Source organism: Halichoeres trimaculatus, unplaced genomic scaffold (genome assembly GCF_033239565.1).
Source record: "Halichoeres trimaculatus isolate MK-OKI-2021-1 unplaced genomic scaffold, fHalTri1.1 fHalTri1_scaffold_7, whole genome shotgun sequence".
Taxonomy (NCBI): Eukaryota; Metazoa; Chordata; class Actinopteri; order Labriformes; family Labridae; genus Halichoeres; species Halichoeres trimaculatus.
Genome location: NW_027437185.1, coordinates 17135783 through 17152871, shown reverse-complemented (window position 1 = coordinate 17152871; position 17089 = coordinate 17135783). Strand labels below are relative to the sequence as shown.

Below are 17089 nucleotides of genomic sequence, written 5' to 3'. Positions count from 1 at the left end.
ACTCTGTGTGGTTTATATTTACTTTAAGCCTCATCCTGATCAGTTTGTGTAGACTGTAATGACAATCAGCACTGTGAATCCAGTGGCACACTTTACGCACCAGCTGATCATTAATCCTCCTCCCACTCCAACAGGAGTCACCTTTCTGCTCTCTTTGGAGCAGACATTGCAGTTTGTCTATCTCTTCCTTCATTCTTAAAAATTCAACAGAGGAGTTTTCCTTTAGCTTCTGTTGAACAAACCTGAGAGTCTGTTAGCTTTATTACCACTATTACCAGTGTTGCTATATGCCTCTGTGCAGGGGCGTGTCCAGACTTTCAGAATGGGGTGCCACAATGAGGGCAGTGACATAGGTAAGGGTGACCAGAGTGTGCATCATTACAAATGATCACCATTTATCTTCTTTAACTTCACTTTCTACTTTAACCACTATGAGTGAATATGATTGTTTCACTATTACACTCCAGTGTATAATTTTTGGTATAAAAATGTAGTATGTGTATCAGCCTGATAAATGAATTTAATAAAAAAAATAGAGCTCAGCACGGCTGCGAAGCATGGCTTGTCTTTAGATATAGCTAAATTATTTTTGTGCTGAATAAATAATTTATAAAAGTCTAAGGTTTCAAAAAAACCTGGGGGAAACCCTTAATAATATGTTTTAAAATGCAAAGTTTCTTGTCTTCCACCAAGACTCAAGTCAACCAATTTGTATCAGAGAAAAAAATAAAAGCAGAAAATCTCCTGTAAGTGTATGGTGCAATACTTCTTTTACCCTGAAGTGCAGAATGTCTTTCATATTTGCTCTACGCTGCACAAATCATCACACAGTAACATCTTGTCTCATAAAACAGAAGAATCTCACTAAGATCAGGTGTGATTCATTTGACGGGGGTTGATGGGTGATGCATTTTTCCTCACTTGATAGGTATCACAATTGCAACAAAGGTGCTTCGAGCAAGCTAAGAGGCCCATTTACTCTGCCTCTGACACACAGCTGCATACTGTTGCCTGGCAACAATCATGCAACCATTTCATCAAGAGTCAAATACTATACTTTCTGAAAATTAATCACTCCTTTCCTCCAGAGGAACCACATTCATACAGATAGAGATTGTAAAATTGGAAGCGGAGGTGTTATTGTTACTGAATAAGCTCAGTGTGTATGACTCTACTGAATTATACAGGTCTCATTTCAAAAGCTGGAACACACATTTCCTGTTAGTACAAACAGTTTTACAGCACAGATCCCAAAAATGAAACAACACTTATTAAAACCTTTGAGATGAGAGGGCTGATGAACTGTTAAACTGTTTTACAGTTCGCTCTGAATAAGCAATACAAGACTTTTACCTCAGAGCTGGAAACATTTAAGCATACACAAAGTATGCTTCAGAGGTTGCTTTCTACATTGCCTAAGAAGGATAAATTATGCTTCATTTGCACTGCTAATTCAACATAAGCCAAGATTAGGAGAAGCAGTGCAATTGAAATAAAAAGAGCCAGCGAGTCTGAAAATTGCAACCTTTGTGTTTAGAGCAACAGAGGAACTATGCAACATTCATCTCTCTGCACAATAATGTGTAACAAAACCAACATATGAAAGTTATGATAAACCATTTTCTCATTACCAAACATGGGGAAGATAATTGAAAAATTCCAAGTGGAAGGGGAATATTAAAGAGATATTTCTGTGTGTATTCCACAACTGGGACTAATTCAGAAGCAGAAGTGCCTTGAGGGCCAGTCTGTCTCGAACAAAATTGGTTTACCAAAGCCGAATGTGTGAGTGCGCAGAGAGAGGCCAATAGCTGCCTTCTGCCTCCGTGGAAATCAACAGCAGAGGTCTCCAAGCTGAAGCAGAATCTTAACTGTGCAGCGAGATATGCGCCGGATCAGGCTCGAGGCGACTCACGAGGTCCTCTAGTGCCTTCCGGGGTGTTTGGAAAAATTAGCGCTTCGTTGTGAGATTTTAACGGCTGCTAATGAAATTGCCCCATGTTTCTCTGTGGCTGTGGGTTTTATCATTAACCACATGGATAGATGAAAGCTGTCATTCCAATAAAATACACCCACCATCCTTTGTTTGAACCGTTCTGAATAATAAATTTAGGAGAGAGATAGGCGGCCCGTCACTTTTTAGTGTAAATTTAATCAACGTCTGAGGCTCAGACGCTTTCAGGTGTCGGGTTTGACAAATATTTCTAATAAGCTGCCGTCTCAAGTGCCGTCAGAGCAGCAAAGTTCTTTGCATACAAAGTCTAGCAGTTTTATGTTCAAGCAGCACTTGTGCGTCTGATTTAATCAGCAGATGTGTTTAAATCAAAGAGTATTGCACATGATATGAAAAGAAGCCATACAATTATGTAAAATGAAATAACATAGATAGCACTCTACTGCTCCACAAAACATCATTATTTATTCAGGGACTTGCATCTCATCTCCCTGTCATAGAACAACCACACTTCAGCTCTCAGACACACACATACACCACACACTCACACACACACACACACACACACACACACACACACACACACACGCTCACACACACGTTCATGCATACAACACATCAAACCTACTCACTCTTCTTTCTCACTCATGTCAAGGTTGATCTGAGTCACAAGTCCCACGTTCATTCCAATTAGCACTCTGATTCAGGAGTTGATAGGTGATGATATTGGCAGCTTTGGAAGGATGCACCCATCACTCTCCTCTCTCTTTCACTCTTTCATTTCCTCTCTCTCGTTCCAGTGTTGGTTTTTCTTTTCTTTTCTTTGCATTCACTTTGTTTTGTTACATACCTCCTTTTCTACACATTTTCTTGTTGGGTTTCCTGGCACATTCCTTGGATATTCTTTTGACTGTAAAATGAATGGAAAAACTACAAAATAACAGAGAGCTCTGGAAAAAAGATCGCATGTAACATGCAACAACTCAAGACTGAGTCAGTCCCCCTTCTTCACCCTCTTTCCCTGCTCCTCCTCCTCCTTCTCCTCATCCTCCCGCCCTCCCAGTCATCATAAACAACAAGAACAACAGAGGACCTGTTGAGAGAGTAACTGGGGTGTTGCTGCAGAAATATTCCAAAATGGTGGAATGAATTTGCTGCATCCTGGGACACAGGAAGCCCATATTCACATGCACTTCTATTTAAGACCCATTACAGCCACACAGAAGGCAGAGAGGCAAGATTCCCAAAGTTTTGTAATCGGATGAATGAAAGTGTTATTTACAGTCTCAGAGCCTGTTTTCCTGTGTGGGTCTCCTTCAAGTGGTGAAACAATGGGCTTATTTATAAAAGTCAATATCTGGTAATTTAAAACTCGTGATGTATTTCGCCATGGTAGAGCCCAATCTGTGTCTGCCTTTTGCACAAAGCCTGGTCTTGTTTTTTAGGCTTCATGCAAGGACACACATATGAAAAAGAAAAGGAGAGTAAAGGGTCTTACATAGGTCAGGCTGATGCCACAGGCCTCTCGTGTACCAGACAGAATATTTCACCAACCCTACAGTCGTATTTCATTCACTTATGAGGCAGGCTGCTAATTGCAAATAGCTAATATCCCCAGAACAGTCAAGACAGTGAGGGTAGGAAGGTGCACCGAGTATTTCCAATCTGCTCGTTGTCTGATTAGATTTTTTTGTAATTTGTGTTCAGTCCCATTAATAGATCATTTAGTCATCAAAAGAGGAACCTCTAACAGTGGCATGGAAGGGGAGAGTTGATGAAAAGGCTAAAATGGGAGATCAAGTCAAGATGGGAAGTTGAGATGATGGACACGGACACAGCATGCGCCAGACAACAGGTCATGCTCCGCGCAAAAACACAGAGGTGACATAAAATTTAAGAGAAAAGACAGAAAGGCAGAGAGAAGAGGAAGACAGAGAGATCAGGAGAGTTTGGTTTCCATCCTGTTTACTCCACACACTCACCATCCTCAGTGGGAACATAGATGTTTAGATAAAGACAATCCTCGTGTTGATCCTGAATGTATGTGGTAACTATATCCAGGTTGAAGGTGAACCATATTGGCATCATGATCTCTGGCACAGCATTGTGGATGTTTTGCGGGCACACGGGAGCAAAGTGAGTGGCGTTCTTGATCCCTGACCAGGAGGACGGAGGTTCAGGGGGCATGAAGCGTTTTTCTCCCACCGGGGAGGCCGCATAAGGAACCCCAAGATACTGATCCACCGGGCCCAGAATCTCACTAGGGAGTGGCACCCTCACCCCTCGGAGTTTCCCGTACTGTGTGTTCACAGTGGGGTGGAAGTTCTGACCTCTGAGGGCCGCGAAGCACCAGCAAAAGCTTAATACCCACAAGGACACGCTGAAATCAGTGCAACAGTGGGCACCGTGCCAGTTCTGCGAGGAGGGGCAACTTCTCCTTGGGGAAAACCACATGGTCCTTGTGAGCGTGTGCAACTGCAAGTGACCAACATACACGCAGGGACTCCCCCCACAGCAAACACACACACGAAGGCCTCCCGCTCAGCCCTGCAGTCCAAACACCTCTGGGACAGTCATCAGCTGGGATAGTGGAGCCTGTCGGCCTACAGGCGAGGAGAAACAGCCACAGAGATGTGCCTCCTTTCTGCAGTGAGGTCCTTACTCAGCGTCCTCGTCAGATCCTCTATCCCGTGCTGCAAGAGAAAAAAGAAGAGGACAGGAAAATTAATGATATTTCCCTGACAGCACACCAGTTTGCTCCCGTTTTTACTCCGTCATTTTTATTGACTTGTGGAGTCCTTTTCTGCCGTGACATAAAACAGCCCACATAAACATGACAGAGCTCTCAGGAGGATCATCAATCCACATATTCAGAACCTGCCTTTGACTTGGATATTGTAATTAATTGTTGGGCAACTTATCAAGATATGCCTAATAATGCTAATAAGAAGTGCAATGTGCTTAACATCATCTGTCAGGAGGTAATTGGTCTCTCGTTTAAAGAATAGTAAATGCATTAATGGTAAAAAGACGTTAGATTTTTCAAGTCTGTGTTATAAAAAGGGTTTTATGATAAAACAGTTTTGCTTGTTCATCCCATTGCTTCTGTTCAAACCAGCCTCTTTAAAAATCCCTTTCACATAAACTCCAATCCAAGAGACAGGGGACCAAATCAACTGTCCTCATTCAATCAAGTATGCACTGGAAAGTTTATCAGAAGCTCGTAAAAGTTTTCTGCTGCCTGAATCAGACAAATGAAGTTTAAATGGCTTAAAATTTCCTCCCTGCGCAGACGAGGAAAAGTAAGAAGAAGAGAGGAATTTTGTATATAAGAGGCAGAAAGTTCGGAAGACATCACTTTCTCAGACTGGAACGACATAATAACTTCAGAATGACTTCTGAATGTAGTTTTTTTTTTAAAGAAAGAGGGATTTGGTTTTCCATCACTACGTTTAAAAAGTGAGGGAGACAGAAACCAGAAGCCTGTATGAGTAGAGGGATTTATTATGGAGACAAAGACCTATTTCCATGTTCAAATGAAAAGCCAAATTTACAGGTGAAGCACTTGTGAAACAGAGAGAAAGAAATGTAGCAAGGACATGTCATATAATGATAAAAAAGAGCCCTTTTAATGTCTTGCAGTATTTTGCTTTCATTTTCCTTTGGAGCAAAGTAGTTTTTATATAAAATTTTCTCTCTTTTACATCCAATAACAGATCACAGTCTGGAATCAACAGAGGCAAGATGAAGCCACAGGAGGCCTCTCGTGTCACCTCTGTAAATGCTAATCAACAGTCCCTAGGTAGAGCTCTGGTGCCAGTGACAACACCTTCACACACTGCCTGATCAATTTTCAATTTCTGTGGCTTAGGGTCCCCCTCAGCCTTGTGCGCCTGCTGCAGTATTCGCTCTAATAACAATGGAGAAGAAAAGCCAGCATTTAGAGGAGGATATTGCATTCCAAAATGACTGTGTAAATGATTTATAATGTATCAGCAGCCGTCAGCGGGCCACTAACCACTGAGAGAAAGCAATCCTGACGTTCCTGGAGGTGCTGTTATCGCTTGGCAGCTATTCCCCTTTGCTGCAGCCTCGCATCAGAGCAGAGAGACTTATCGTACATGGAGACCCTCACTTTATATCAGAAACACATCCAGACGTATTGTAAATACTGCACATGAGCCCACCCTCACTGATACATGTGTGAATGAAGTGTGTGGTGCTGTGTAATTCAGCTCAGAGACTTTAGCACACCAAGCACCTGCTAAGTGATAATACATGAAAAACCATCCATATCCAATCTGGGGAGTAAAAAGCATGCATTGCTGGGGGGCCAAGGGCTGGCGAAGGCTTTGATATGCTGGAAGAAGTCATACTGACAAAGTCCCTTCCCTGCTTACCGGGATCTCTGAAAAGCTGGCATATATATTACTGCCACATGCACACATGTAAAGAAACTATATTGATAAAAGTGTTTCCTTCCTGTTTGCTTTTGATACCAGAACAAGTGCACAGTATCGACAACAGCATGTTTAGCCTCAGCATGAGTGAAAAACTTGAACTCAGCTTGACCTCTTTACTGTAAGAAAACACACAGCTGAAGGAGGAAAACATTGACAAACACCACAAAATACAAGCCCTTACATAACATGCTCAGCTGCTTGGTTCTAAGCATCACCTAGCTAAAAATTAATACTGTGTAATGCCACATCATTGCAATAAATCCTACCAGCACAAGGTTTTTATGTTCAGCTATTATAGGGGTGTTGATTAAATGCTAGGGTCATTTAATGGGCTGCAGTTTACCACGCTGTTTTAAAGGTGCTGGAGACTTGTTTACACATATCTGCTCAATTTGTCTGGATGCTGCCACAACTATTTACAGTTTATCTGTGATTAAATGTTGGGAAGACTTCTTAATATGATACAAAAAATTTAACAAACTTTAAATCTGTACAGTAGTTATACCTGTGAATCAAAGAAATGTAAAATATTTGAGAAAAAGGAGAGCCTTTGGGAGTGGAAGGAGCTGGGTGCAGAAGTAGGTAGATGTTGTTGTCTTTGTCAGAAAGCAGTCAAACCAAGCACCATTCTTTTAACACAGCTAAACTCAACACTAGAGTGTCTACAGTGAACAATGGTGATCAGCTCATCCTTACTTATGAAACTGGTCTGATATGCCTTCAGGAAGGTCTGCCAGCCAGCCATTGTTGCTTTTTGCTCTGAGACCTACAACTCAGGACACTTTATTGGTTAGGTTAAAACATAAAGATTGTATTGTGTCACAGGTATTGTTTAATGATTTTCAATGAAATAAGATTGGAACATTGAGGGAATATGCTGTCAGTTATAAAAATAAAAAATGAAAATTGGTATCGGCAGGTCAGGCTTTTTAAAGATCGGTTATCAGCCAGAAAATTGTGATCGGTGCACCCCTAGTCAAACGTCACATTTTGCTATATGTGGCCAAAGCTTGGTCCTCCTCGCAGGTTTATATCCACCTGCTTGTGCTGGTTAGGGATGGGCACTGAATTTGATACTTTTATAGGTACCGACCGAATTCCATCTGTAATACCAAGTATCAATTAGGGATGCACCAATACCGATCGGTGGTTTCGGTTATTGGTGTATCAGTGCCCCTCAAAGCTGGATCAGTATCGATGGGAAGAGAGCCATGTTGCCTATCCAGGCAAACTGCTCTATGCCTTTTTTTTTCTGTACCATTGCTCTTGGCTCCTTGATTTGAAATGTTGCCTCTGATGCACTTGCTTTATTTTTTGCTGCATTACCAGTCAACAGGGTATAAAATTTTACATTTGAGAATAACTTGTGTACATTTTGAAGATTTTTTGCTGGTAAACATAAATTTCACAGTTTAAATAAATATTAATTTCAGTAATTCTAAACACTCATTTTTTGCCTTTTACCCAAAACATTACCAGTCTTACCCCATAGTAGGGCATGCAGGTTATCAATTTACACTGGTATCGGTATGGGTTGATACCAAAGCCCAGGAATTGGTATCGGTATCGGTATCGGTATCGGTATTGGACAAAAGTTGGATCGTCGCATCCCTAGTATTAATCCATGTAAAATCAATGGTTGGTTGTAATTTAAGATGCTATATAACGGTGCTTTGAGTGGTCAAGAGAGAAATAGAAAAGGCAAAATAAAACAGCCCACCACTCAAACATTACCCAGAATATCAAAAAACAAATGGTTAAAAACTGTACTGTGAATCTGGCATCCCATGGTGGATTACATGATATGGCATAGTATGTATGAATATATTGCTATGTCCTTGTCAAGGCAGAGTGCCTAAAACTTGCCTCTTTTCCCTGTTCACAGCCTTGACGCTTGGGATATTAAAGGGCAACTCCGTTTTTTTCACCTGGGTCTTATATATAGGTGTGTGCATGCTCATATACTCACTCATACAAACATCGTGCAGCTCGGAGTCCTTCAGAAGTTATTTAGATCCAACCGATTTAAGCCGCACTTAGCGGGGGCCACGGCAAGGGAGCTTCAGCGCGGGACATAATCTCTGCAAAATCGCTAATTTCGGCTATATTTTATCAACCATCGCCAATGTTATCATAAAGTCAGCTTGTCTATCGTCTTCAGGTGGGTCAGCTGATCCAGAGCTGACCTGGTAAACAAACGTTTGACGGTTGTCCATACCGGTTTGAGCCTGAGTACACGGACGAGGAGCTCCATGAAAAAAGGATGCAGAGGGAGAGAGACGAAGAGCTGGCTCGAGTACAACAAACAGGAGCACGTCCACGACTCAATGCAAACTGGTGGTGTGCTTGTGGACAGTGTTCGCCTATGGCACCAGAAGAGGACTGTGTTTGTGATAATGATGGTTAGTGATGGATGAAAAAATATAGCCGAAATGAGCGATTTTGCAGAGATTATGTCCCGCGCTGAAGCTCCCTTGCCGTGGCCCCTGCTAAGTGCGGCTGAAATCGGTTGGATCTAAATAACTTCTGAAGGACTCCGAGCTGCACGATGTTTGTCTGAGTGAGTATATGAGCATGCACACACCAATAAATAAGGTCCAGGTGTCAAAAAAATGGAGTTTCCCTTTAAGTATTCTGCCCTGTAGAAGAAAAAATCTAAGAGTCTGGACAGTCTCTCTTAGCTGTTTTTATATTCAAACTTTGGGCAGTAAAAGAAACCCATGAGGTGATTACATTATCTGTCTTTTGTTTCCATATTTACTAACAATTGGGATACAGAGAAATAAAATGAGAGCACAGACTGGGGAAACACTCCCTTTGAACTTTACAACTCTATCACATTCATTAATCTTGTATTCATTGCAGATCTCTTCAACTGGAACAAATTAACTCTGCTTTACTATTTAAACCGGAAACCCGGTTAAATTACCACAGGACTAAAAAAGGCCCCCGGTGACCAACAACCACTTTGTGATCCCTTTTCAGAAATACTGTTCCCACTTAATTAGAAATTTTATTTTCCATTATGACTTCTGCTGGTGAAAAGTTCTGCATATTGATCCTCCAGACAAAGAAAGCCATCGGCCCACTGGATGGTAAGAAGGGGGCCTTCCCCCACAGACACACAAACATGCAACAAGAAATTTAATCTACATTCCGACTGAAGCCGGTCCTGTTTAGATCTGTGCACACGCTGTCGGAAAACACTAATTCTAGCCAAGATAAAATGCATCAGGTCAAACTTTCTAATCAGGACATAGCAAGGACATGGGACAGTGTGATGGAGTGTGTGTGTTTAGAGGACACGCGGCGCAGAGGACTTCATCAGTCTCCCCTCCAACAGCATCTCAGAGGTCCTCTCTGCTTTGATCTCTCTACCTGCTGAAGCACTGCCAAGGGAGGAACAGAGGGAGAGAGATATTGCATGAGTTCTCCCTCATCATCCCAGAAATATTGATCGTCTCATCACCGTGGCCTTGCAGCCCATAATAAATACAACTGGAGTGATGGAGGTGGGAGGGAGAAGGAGGAGGGTGAAGGAGGAAGGGGGGAGGAGGGGGGCTGTTGCTGTGAGTCTAAGGGAGGTTATTAGCCCGTAATGCAAGACGGCAATCCACCAAGTACACGCCATTAAACACCCTCCTCCCCAATTTTCCGCTCCCTGATTAATCGGACATACAGGTACAATCACAACCCATTAATATTCAAAAGTTTGTCTAGGCACAGATCCCATATTTAGAGGAAATCACACAGATTTATTCTGCTTTATTTTTGTCCTTTACTGTAGAGCCCTCTTTGTTCTCCTACAGCAAAGAGATCTCTGCATTGCAATAAAAGTCTAAGCTCAGAGCCAAATGTACTCCTACGCCCTGACATCCCTTAGAGAGAGGCTGAATGGACTCTGATAAAAAAGGAACCAATAAGAGTTCTGAGTGGATGGAGCTTCTGACTCTCTCTCCACTCTGTTATTATAGTAGCCAGTCTGCAACAAAGGCATTCACAGAGCTGCATTAGTCCTGCGCAACATCTAACTCCAAATGAAGTGAGCCGTCCTGACCTGAGACAGTGTAATCACTGATTACAAATGCTTCTGCTGCTGGTACATTATAACACAGGCTGAATGTGCCATTATAGAGACAATAAGAGACAGGAAGCAGAAGACAGAAACTTATGTACCCGGGCTGTTACCTTGCCTGAACTCATTAAAATGTGAGAGCCGGCGGCAAAAACTTCATTTAGTCCTTACGTTCTAGAAAGAAGGCTCCATTTTGAGATGAGCACAGCTTGTGATAGGATTGCTCTTTGGTTCTGCGTGTGTCAATAATGTGAAAAGAATAGATCTGTAATTGTCTGCTTACACGTGTTTATTTCAAATAGCCAAACATGGATTCCAACAAGCAAAATCAATAAAGAACGTGCTCACACACTGCTGGTCTCCTCTCACAGGCACGCTCCTCTTATGAGCTCCTCTGCTCCATGAACAACAGCACGCCGTATCAAATCAAGGAGATTGACATGTTTCAGAAACTGCATTCACTAAATGTCAAAACTGAACCAAGGCTTCATAAGGCTCCTGCTGGGAACCAGTGCAAAGATAACAGCCAGGGATGAGGGCCCACTCTTCCTCTCCTTTTGCGTTGCTTTCTTCCATCAGACACAGAAGCCTGTGCAGTCGTCATTACTTAGGAGATTTGGCTTTAAATCAAGGACAAAGACGCAGCACATTCTGACTGCTAATCACCACGGTGATGCTGACATATTTTTTAAAGAAAGACGGCGAGAAAAGATGGTGGGCGCTGCTGCTGCGTCCGCCTGCTAAGCTCCGTGTCTCCACCTCTTCTCCTGGCTGCCGGATGAGTGCCGCCTCGAGTATCATTACCAGGCAAACGGCCGAGGAAACAAGGCGAGGTGAGCGGGGCAGGCCAAATAAAGACAGATTCCAGGTGAGCGCATGTTGAGATGAATTCTTTGGCTGCACAGCAAATAAATAATGGCTATTCTCTTAACTGCTGACGGTGCTTGAAACAACTGTTTGCTCTTCAGGAGTAAAATGATAGGGACAGATTTGATCTAAGAGTCTTAAAGCTGCAAGTCGAAGCACTGGAGCCTTTCTTAAATCCATTCTGCCTCTCCTTCTCTTGACTGGGTGAGCATGCCTCAGAGTGTCAGATAGAGTTAAGCCACTAATACGATGTGTGAAACAATACGTGGGGGTACGAGGATATTAATCAAAGCTAACTGACTTAATTAGATAAGAAAGGAATGAGTAGGTTACATTTAAGAAATGATAAATAAAGAAATTTCCCCAACAGTTCATCATCTTAACTCTTATTGATCCACTGCACAGTCCCACTAGACACTCCCACAGAAAAAAAAAAAAAAAAACTCAAAGTAGCTAATCACTCAAGCAGCCCACAGGGATTCTTTGAGAAACCGCAGGGCCAAGTATTGGGTCCGTCTCTAATCTAGCCGTATGTAAACACATTAAGGCTTTACACATGGCATACTCATTATCTAGCCTCCCACAGATGCCGTTTGCAGGGTGGGATCTGTTCTCTTGACAGTGTTTGGTGTGTGATTTCTATCACCCTGCCAACGCAGCCCTGAAGTGATGCTGAGGAAAGAACAAGATGAAGATGCCTTTTGTTGTGTTTTTAATGTGATCACATGGCTGACCATGACGCAAATAAACAGACTACATCTCACTGGATTAATATTTTATATTTTCTTTATATTTTATAAATGGTAAAAAAAGCAAATAAATAAATTATGAACTGTAACATTTTCACACTAGCAGCATTATTCCAGTAGTGGCTTGGTCAGTGGTTTCAACTGGTCCGTACAAACCCTGACACACTTAAAACAAAGACAAATATGAAAATAAAAAAAATATCTGGACAGCATGGTATGCAATAAAATTGGGTGAAGACTTTTCCTTTATTGAGTGTAATCACTGTTTTGTAGAAATATCTAGAATTTAAAAATGACCATCTCGGTTTTTTCAGCGTGTCAAACTAAAAAAGAAAGCAAAACTAAGTAGATGAGGCACCAAAAACCCTAAATGTCATCTTTGTTAGCTAGGTAGCATGCTTGCAAGTCTTCAACTTGAAACTGATGCACTTTAGCTCAACCTCAAAGAGCTGCTAGCATGGCAGCAAGATCTGCCTGTAACCTCCTTCATCTCTGAAAACATGAGAATAAGACTGTGGCTTTTTTATAGGGCTGAACAATAGTGAAAAATAATCTAATTGTGATAGTTTTGAACCAATAATGCAATTACGATTTAACATGCAATTTTTCAGGGGGAACTTTTATCTTTTGCATTATTCACTGAACAGAAGCACTAAGTCATTCTATAGAATGACCAACATGACAAATGATACCATCAACATATAAACAATTCTGTCCTGCACTTTTTAATTAAAAAAGGAAAAAAGCACTCAGAAATACTCTACTGTACAGATCTATGTAGCTCAATGGTTTTTCTGCCAGACAAAAAAGCATATTGACTTTTGCTGGTTTTCAGGAAGAACAAGTACAAGTAACTTTATTCCCTTCAGGTCTGTGTACATGAAACTTTTTTTTTTTAAATTAAATTGCAGCCTCTGTGATTTGAAAATTGTTTTCTATCATATTGGGATGTCAGTTTCAATTCGACTGATTCTTCAGGCCGACTTTTTAATGTTGTTATTCAGGTGATAAGAGAGCAGATAGAGTAGCAAACAGGAAAGAAAGAGTGAGATATGACCTGATGCACCCACTTTTAAAACAAGGTCCTGTACATGAGGCACACAGTTTAATTCCCGATCTAAGATGGCTCTGTGTGACGTCACTAGGCCATTGCAGGCCTAATCAACTAATCATCTTTGAGATCAACCAGTTTGTTTAATCTGCAGTAAATAGGCTGGAAAACTGGATTAACACAAATAGAGTAAAAAAGAAAGAGGCGGAGGAACATGTAAGTGTTTCCAAAAATAGTGTCAAAACAGGCTCTCTGACGAAAAAGAAGAGCTTCTCAGTCTCATAAACACTTTCACGAAGAGGAATGAAAATCTATTTTCTTTCTTTAGGTTTATGAGCTCTACTGGCTCTACAGTCAGATGAGTTTTAAGTCTTTCACGATTAGTTAAGGGGCACATTCATTCCTTTTTTTTCTTTCAACCACTACATTAAATAACGTCTGTTTTAACGTAGATTTAGACAATACAGTTGCTAATAGGACACACAGTGGTAACTGGAACTGGAAAGTCTAAATACTATTATGCTTTAATCTGCATGAGAACAACATTAAAATAATTGCTCTGTGGATTCTTGGGCCTTTAGGGCTGAAACCAGGGATGTCCTGATGAGCATTTTCAGTCCACAATCTCTATATGTTATTTTTTTCTATTGGAAATCTGCTGATACCAAGTCTTGATCCATTATTCCTGTGCAGCTGGTGTTTCACATTAATGTACTATTTGTTATTCTGTCATTTTCTCATAAAGTTTACGAGGTTGGGCAAACAGCAGAAAATGTGCTCTGAAACTGAAAACGTGAATGACTGGAGGAGATGATCACCAATCAATCAATAAATGCCCCAGGGTGGCTTTGATTCAATACATGAGATCGACAGGTATCGAGATATCTCAAGCTGAACATTTTTTTCTTTCCAAAAGACCCCAAAAAAGTGCAGCATTGCCAGTTGAGGCTTGAAGACAAAAGATTAATGCAGGACGAGATATTAGCTGTAACTACAATAAACCCAAGGTCCAATTCCAAAACTGTTCAACGTGAGTCTGAGTACCTTTGCACCATCTGCTACACAGAAGTTTAACTTAGCCTGATTTTTTTTAACATTTTGCAATCAAGGATGGAGTTAAGGCACTATTTACATTTAGGGGTTGCACCAACTGAAGCATAGGTTTGACACATAGCTCTGAGTTGGTGTAAAGTCCTCTTTAAAACACAGTTTTAGCAGGTGTTTCAGCACATAAGTGTAAGTAATGGATTGAAGCAGGTGTTTCATGTATTCATTAACATCAAGGATGTGTTTCCCAATACTCTGATCCAAGCTGATGGTTGAATCCTCCCATACCTGCGCGGGAGCGCATCCAACAGATTTGATTAGACCTGGTCAACATACCTGAAACATGATTGAATTCCTAGAGAGAGTATACACTGAGGTTTACCGAGGAGAATTCAGCAGATATTTCAAACACCTCCTCTCATCTCCTCCACTGTGAGGATAGCACGTATAACATGGCAGCACTAACATCAATTTCTGGCTTACAGTGGAAAGAAGGATGGATTTTTAGCCTTCTGGGATGCATCCCTAATAAAATTCAGGCAAGTGCAAGGAACCTGAACAGCGCTGGCATGCCACTACGTATATAAAGCAAATCAAAGTTTATGACAATCACTTCAAGGAGCTGCTGTGTGTTAGTCCTGCTGCTCTCTTTGCTCTAAATGCTGGCTGTCATGGAGCTCTGGGACAGTTATCAGAGTTACTGTCGGGGAAGAAAGCTCACTCACTTTTACACTGATTGATTGTGCTTTAAGATTAATGAGGGTATCATTCGGTATAAATAGGTTATTTCCTTTTTAAACTCTGTATTGAATGCATAATGTTTGTCATTTAAAGTAATGTATCCAACAATATGCCGTGCATTGAATATTGATCTGAGGGGATTAACTGCACCCAAGAATTGACAGAGGAGGCAGTGGGGGAAACATTTCTCTTAGAGCAGCTATTAACACTTCACAAACATATAGAGTTGAACTGAGGGTTTACTGTGAGTTAATTGAGGTCTGGGTGGTAATTACAACAGGGAGTCGATCCCTCACAATCAGGGCTCCAAGTTCATTGGCACTGCATTATAAAATCTAAGACAGATCAGCTCCTATGGCTAGTATTGACTCTTCTGCTCTGGGTTAAAGAGAGCATACAGGCGTCCTTGGCCTGAGTCACTATTTGCAGAGCCAGAATTAAACGTAGAAATACAACTAAGTGTAACCCACATTGCTGAGTAATTATTTAAAAAGAACAAAATGTTCCTCTAAGCAAGAGTTATTCTGACAATTACAAGATTTAGCAAGATTTAGATTGTCTTTGCAATGAATCTTGTAGAGTATACATCTTACAATGGGATTATGAGGGTAATTTAGCATGCAGTAACGTCTACAATTTGGCGGACATTCTCTTTTAAAGGGATAAAGAAAATTAGTTATTTTGGTTGTCGTGTCCCCGCCACACACCAACCTCCCATTAGAGATGCTAGAACACAAACAGAAGTATCCTCATAAAGCATACAAAGCCAGGCCTTTGAAGAGCTGATCATCCTGAGGACAACACTTAGCTATGCACCATTTCAAAAAGCAATGAAGCCCCGCTCTCAGTGCATTTAATTCACCGCTTTCATCCACTGCATTTTGAAATATGTTTTTCTGCAGACCGAGATTAAAAATTCAGATCAACTTGTCCAGAAGAATGTGACGTTAATTAATTTTTTTTTTTCCCCAAGAATAAAATGAGTGCTGTCGGGCTTGGGCTGTGAAAAGTAATAGCCTTGTGCATTCGTATGTGTACGAGTATGTGCTTGCTGTTCTACGATTCACTGTAAGTGTGCTGAGAAAATGAATCTTCCCATGGCCTAATAAGCTAAATAACAGCTTTAATTCAAGGTAAGTAGGCTGCAGTTCTCAGAGAAAATTGAAAGGTCAGCTTTATCATTGGGTGTGAAAGAGCTGCATAGAACCACACGTACATATAGCAAGCAGAGACGTGACCCAGATGCTGCCTGTAAAATTAATGAGGTAATAATGCACTGGGTTCCTTAGCATTTGCAGCAGTTACAGTAATGTGCAAACACAGAGAAACTCCACATTCAGGTAAAATATGGAGTAAGACTGCTAGTTTAATGTCACAACAGGAAGTAATGAATTTGTCCTGAACTAAAAGTATCACAGTGTGCTTTTTTGGTGTCTTTGCTGCTTTGGTAACTTCACCTTCCCCCGAGACTTTGAAATGCTGCATGTACACTCAAAACCATCCTTTAGCATATGTCTGAGTGTCTCTTAATTCTGATGGATGATCAATTAAGTCAACAGGATGTTTTTTGGGAGAAAATAACATGTTAATGAATGAAGCAACGCCCAACACATTATTCTGATGTTTTCTTTTCAAAGACGCTGACTAGCTGGCTTCCTCACCGGGTATTCACAAATGCCAAAAGCACAGTGGTAGAATGATGCCATTGACATGCAAATGCCGGGTAGTTGCAGAGAAGTGAGAGGTGCCAAAGTGTATTGTTGTGTGACAAGCAGAATTTCTGAATACACAGCTGAAAAACGAGATGTACACGAGTGCGCTTGACACAGAAAAAAACCCACAGCATCTTTTTTTATATGAGAATGAAGACATAATGGATTCATGAGCATTATGTTGTGAGTCCCATTTACAGCATGAGCACAGGGTTACTATAGCCTAATGACAACAGATTAAATGTGCTCTGTCCACTGTACATGCTGCCTGCAGTCTTATAGAAGCATAATTAAGTTTTGAACCGACCCGACAGTGATGTGCTTTTAACTAAAGGTCAGCAGTAAACAGCGATGCGAGCCACACTTGATTACTATGTATATCACAACATCAAAAAAAGATGCTGCTGCGCTAATGAGGGGGTGACCTTCA

General features: G+C 41.2%; 1 protein-coding gene across 3 annotated transcripts in view; it reads right to left on the bottom strand.

The window, feature by feature from the left end:
• The window catches only part of nlgn3a (neuroligin 3a), a 164627-nt gene that overhangs the window by 127316 nt on the left and 20222 nt on the right, over positions 1–17089 (bottom strand). For 2 of the 3 annotated variants that reach the window (XM_074674908.1, XM_074674909.1), the window contains exons 2-3: positions 3937–4647; positions 2805–2864 (exon numbers count right to left, since the gene is read on the bottom strand). In XM_074674908.1, the coding sequence (XP_074531009.1) occupies positions 2805–2864; positions 3937–4408 (532 nt within the window). In that variant the 5' untranslated portion in view covers positions 4409–4647. The remainder of the gene's footprint in view (positions 1–2804; positions 2865–3936; positions 4648–17089) is intronic. The other variant, XM_074674910.1, reaches the window with a different exon arrangement.